We start from the raw sequence: 4,619 nt of genomic DNA, 5'->3' as shown, positions 1-4,619 counted from the left end.
TGGGGCGAAATCCCATATGATGGCTGTCAGTTCAAGCAGCCAGCACCGGAGGGGCACAATTAACAAAACCGTCCGCTCCTTTAACGCCCGGCGACCCGTGCCCACTTCTCTACAGGCAGAGCGCTGACAGGAAAGAAAAAAAAGCAAAAGGAGTCAAAGAAACAAAGGAAAGATTCCCTAATTTTCATCTCTTGTTTTCCCTTCTAAGCCTTTCCACACTAAAGGGATTGTCAGAGGCTGGTGTAGGAGCTGCGCGAGGACCAGGCCGCCATTGGCTGCCCGGTTCGGATGATTTGCATATCGGCGGCTATAAGAAGGGAGGCGGCGCTCGGCGGCGCAGCTCCAGCGAGAAAAGGGGAGGGAGGGGTGTGGGCCGTGAGAGGCATCCACGCGTCCTCAGAGCTCGCCGGCACCTCCAAGCTGCAGCCTGCAGACTTCTCCCGCACACGCCTCGCAAAAAGCGTGCTCTGGGGACCCTGGGACTCACGCTCAGACCTCCAAACCAGAGAGGAATCGCTCCCTCAGCCTTTTGTAATAGCGCTTGGGGCTGGCGGCATGAGTCCAGCGAGGCGCGGGGGCATCCCCTGCCTCTTCCCCTTGCAGCTCTTCAGCCTTTGCTGGGTGCTCTCCGTGGCCCAGAGCAAGACAGTGCGATACAGCACCTTCGAGGAGGATGCCCCCGGAACGGTCATCGGGACCCTGGCTGAAGACCTGCATATGAAAGTGTCCGGAGACACAAGCTTCCGCCTGATGAAGCAGTTCAACAGCTCGCTGATCCGAGTGCGCGAGGGCGACGGGCAGCTGACCGTCGGAGACGCGGGCCTGGACCGCGAGCGGCTGTGCGGCCAGGCCCCGCAGTGCGTGCTGGCCTTCGACGTGGTCAGCTTCTCGCAGGAGCAGTTCCGGCTGGTGCACGTGGAAGTGGAGGTGAGGGACGTCAATGACCACGCGCCGCGCTTTCCCCGGGCCCAGATCCCCGTGGAGGTGTCCGAGGGCGCGGCCGTGGGCACACGCATACCCTTAGAGGTGCCGGTGGACGAGGACGTGGGCGCCAATGGGCTGCAGAGCGTGCGCCTGGCCGAGCCGCACAGCCCCTTCCGCGTGGAGCTGCAGACGCGCGCGGACGGTGCCCAGTGCGCCGACCTGGTGCTGCTGCAGGAGCTCGACCGCGAGAGCCAGGCCGCCTACAACCTGGAGCTGGTGGCCCAGGACGGAGGCCGCCCGCCGCGCTCCGCCACGGCCGCCCTCAGTGTGCGCGTGCTGGACGCGAACGACCACAGCCCGGCCTTCCCGCAGGGCGCCGTGGCCGAGGTGGAGCTGGCGGAGGACGCGCCCGTGGGCTCGCTACTGCTCGACCTGGACGCGGCGGACCCCGACGAGGGCCCCAACGGCGACGTGGTGTTCGCCTTCGACTCCCGTACCCCGCCCGAGGCGCGCCGCCTGTTCCGCCTCGACCCGCGCTCGGGCCGCCTCACCCTGGCCGGGCCCGTGGACTACGAGCGCCAGGACACTTACGAACTGGACGTGCGGGCGCAGGACCGCGGCCCCGGACCCCGCGCCGCCACCTGCAAGGTCATCGTACGCATCCGCGACGTCAATGACAACGCGCCGGACATCGCCATCACCCCGCTGGCCGCCCCGGGCGCGCCTGTCGCCTCGCCCTTCGCCGCCGCCGCCGCTGCTCTCGGGGGTGCGGACGCGACCTCGTCGACCGGGCCCGGGACGCCAGAAGCCGGAGCCATCTCGCTGGTGCCTGAGGGGGCGGCACGCGAGAGCCTGGTGGCGCTGGTCAGCACCTCGGACAGGGACTCGGGAGCCAACGGGCAGGTGCGCTGCGCCCTCTATGGGCACGAGCACTTCCGGCTGCAGCCGGCCTACGCGGGCAGCTACCTGGTGGTGACCGCGGGGTCGCTGGACCGCGAGCGCATCGCCGAGTACAACCTGACGCTGGTGGCCGAGGACCGCGGCGCGCCCCCGCTGCGCACCGTGCGGCCCTACCTGGTGCGGGTGAGCGACGAGAACGACAACGAGCCGCTCTTCACGCGGCCGGTCTACGAGGTGTCGGTGCGTGAGAACAACCCGCCCGGGGCCTACTTGGCCACGGTGTCCGCCAGGGACGCGGACCTTGGCCGCAACGGCCAGGTCACCTACCGGCTGCTGGAGGCCGAGGTGGGCCGCGCTGGGGGCGCCGTGTCCACCTATGTTTCGGTGGACCCAGCTACCGGGGCCATCTACGCGCTGCGCAGCTTCGACTATGAGACGCTTCGCCAGCTCGACGTGCGCATCCAGGCGAGCGACGGCGGCTCCCCTCAGCTCTCCAGCAGTGCCCTGGTGCAAGTGCGGGTGCTTGACCAGAACGACCACGCACCGGTCCTAGTGCACCCGGCACCGGCCAACGGCTCCCTGGAAGTGGCGGTCCCCGGGCGCACGGCAAGGGACACGGCCGTGGCGCGCGTGCAGGCCCGGGACGCAGACGAGGGTGCCAACGGGGAGCTGGCATTCGACCTGCTACAGCAGGAGCCGCGAGAAGCCTTCGTCATCGGCAGCCGAACGGGGGAGATCGTGCTCACCGGCGACCTATCTCAGGAGACGCCCGGCCGAGTGTTCCGGGCGTTGCTGGTCATATCCGACGGCGGCCGGCCCCCGCTCTCCACCACCGCCACTGTCAGCTTCGTGGTGACAGCAGGCGGCGGGCGCGGGCTGGTGTCGCCAGCCAGTGCAGCGAACTCGGAGCGCTCTCGCCCTCCCGGCTCTCGGCTCGCTACGTCGGGGCCGGCGCTACAGTGGGACACGCCGCTGATCGTCATCATCGTGCTGGCCGGGAGCTGCACGCTGCTTCTGGCCGCCATCATCGCCATCGCCACCACCTGCAACCGCCGCAAGAAGGAGGTGCGCAAAGGGGGGCCCCGCCGGGAAGAGCGGCCCGGGGCGGCGGGCGGCGGAGCCTCGGCTCCCGGCTCCCCGGAGGAGGCCGCCCGGGGAGCCGGGCCCAGGCCCAACATGTTCGACGTGCTCACCTTCCCTGGCAGCGGCAAAGCGCCCTTTGGCAGCCCCGCGGCCGACGCGCCCCCGCCCGCGGTCGCCGCGGCCGAAGTGCCGGGCTCGGAGGGCGGCAGTGCCACCGGGGAAAGCTCCTGTCACTTCGAGGGGCAGCAGCGGCTCCGCGGCGCGCACGCCGAGGTGAGGCCTTCCTTCGGCTGGGCGCCCCGCTCGGTGCTCCGCGGACAGGCTGGGGGAAGGGATGGAGGGGTCTGGGTATGCGTGCGTGGGAGACGCCTAACCTGTCGCACTTGTGTTTTTGTTTCTTGTCCAACCCTCACCCCTGCTTGCTTTCCCCATTCCCTTCTGCAGCCCTACGGCGCCTCCCCTGGTTTCGGAAAGGAGCCGGCGCCCCCTGTGGCTGTCTGGAAAGGACATTCTTTCAACACCATCTCCGGCCGAGAAGCGGAGAAGTTCAGCGGCAAAGACAGCGGCAAAGGGGACAGTGATTTCAACGATAGCGATTCCGACATCAGCGGGGACGCTCTGAAGAAGGATCTCATCAACCACATGCAGAGTGGTGAGGACTCCTCTCTCCTGCACATTCAGCCTTCCTTCTCTCCCTCCGTTTCTGCAACAGCCTCTCCTCTCAATCTCCATTCCCAGACCCCCTCCCTCTGTCTCACTTTTTTCTGTCCTTGAGTTCCGGATTCCGGCCTGCCTCAAACATGAATTTCAAAATGCCAAGTCGAGGCAGCTCCACCACCTAAAATAAACCAGACTCCCATCCTGTTAGGTTGCTATCTGAGAAGAGAAATTCTGCTTATCAATTGTTTTTTGTTGTTGTTTGCTTCCAGCTAAAGCTGAGCCAACTTCGTATTAAAGTGGCTTTGTAGGAACCAATATTCATTGCAAATCTGGAATCAGGGCGTTCATCTTCTTACACGCTTACCTTTTCAGCCGCCCTGACCCTGTCTGACACTTTGAAGATGGAGGCATAGTGTGTGTAATCTCAGTAATCATCATGCCCTCTCCCTTTCTCTTTTATGTTAGGACTGTGGGCGTGCACCGCGGAGTGTAAGATCCTGGGCCACTCGGACCGCTGCTGGAGCCCCTCCTGCGCTGGAGGGCCCAGCACACATGCTTCCACTCACCCCCCAGCCCAGATGTCGACCTTCTGTAAGAGCACGTCCCTGCCCCGGGATCCTCTGCGTAGGGACAATTACTACCAGGCCCAGCTGCCCAAAACAGTGGGGCTGCAGAGCGTCTATGAGAAAGTGCTACACAGAGACTATGACAGGACAGTCACTCTGCTCTCCCCTCCTCGTCCAGGGAGGCTCCCGGACTTGCAGGAGATTGGGGTACCCCTCTATGAATCCTCCCCTGGCAGGTACCTGTCCCCAAAGAAGGAAGACAATGAAAATGTGTAATCCCATGCTGCATGTTGTCACGCATATACAGGTCACTCCAAGAAGCCCCTAAGTTATTGACTGGTTTCAGTGTTGTATATAGAAATATGCAAGATGTGCCTTAAAACGAAGTTGTTGGAAGCTATTTCCAATCACATTGGTACTGTTTGGTATTTGCAAACAAAAATGTAGTTAATGTAATTTTTATGAAATGTGTGCAGTATTTAATTC

The 4,619-nt window shown here is 64.0% G+C and overlaps 1 protein-coding gene across 2 annotated transcripts; it reads left to right on the top strand.

Annotated features, from left to right (window-relative positions):
• Positions 1-555: 555 nt before the first annotated feature.
• LOC309792458 (protocadherin-8) lies at positions 556-4,409 on the top strand (the record flags this gene model as incomplete). Of its 2 annotated transcripts, none has more annotated exons than XM_082602130.1 (3): positions 556-2,889; positions 3,352-3,559; positions 4,033-4,409. In XM_082602130.1, 3 exons carry the CDS (start codon positions 556-558, stop codon positions 4,407-4,409), a joined length of 2,919 nt encoding a protein of 972 aa, XP_082458256.1. The 2 variants fall into 2 exon arrangements, with proteins under 2 accessions (XP_082458256.1, XP_082458255.1); XM_082602129.1 differs by having other exon boundaries at positions 556-3,180.
• Between the last annotated feature and the right edge of the window lie 210 nt (positions 4,410-4,619).

Source organism: Mesoplodon mirus (assembly GCF_964341445.2).
Source record: "Mesoplodon mirus genome assembly, chromosome: 17".
Classification (NCBI taxonomy): domain Eukaryota; kingdom Metazoa; phylum Chordata; class Mammalia; order Artiodactyla; family Ziphiidae; genus Mesoplodon; species Mesoplodon mirus.
This window is presented reverse-complemented; position numbering and strand designations above follow the sequence as displayed.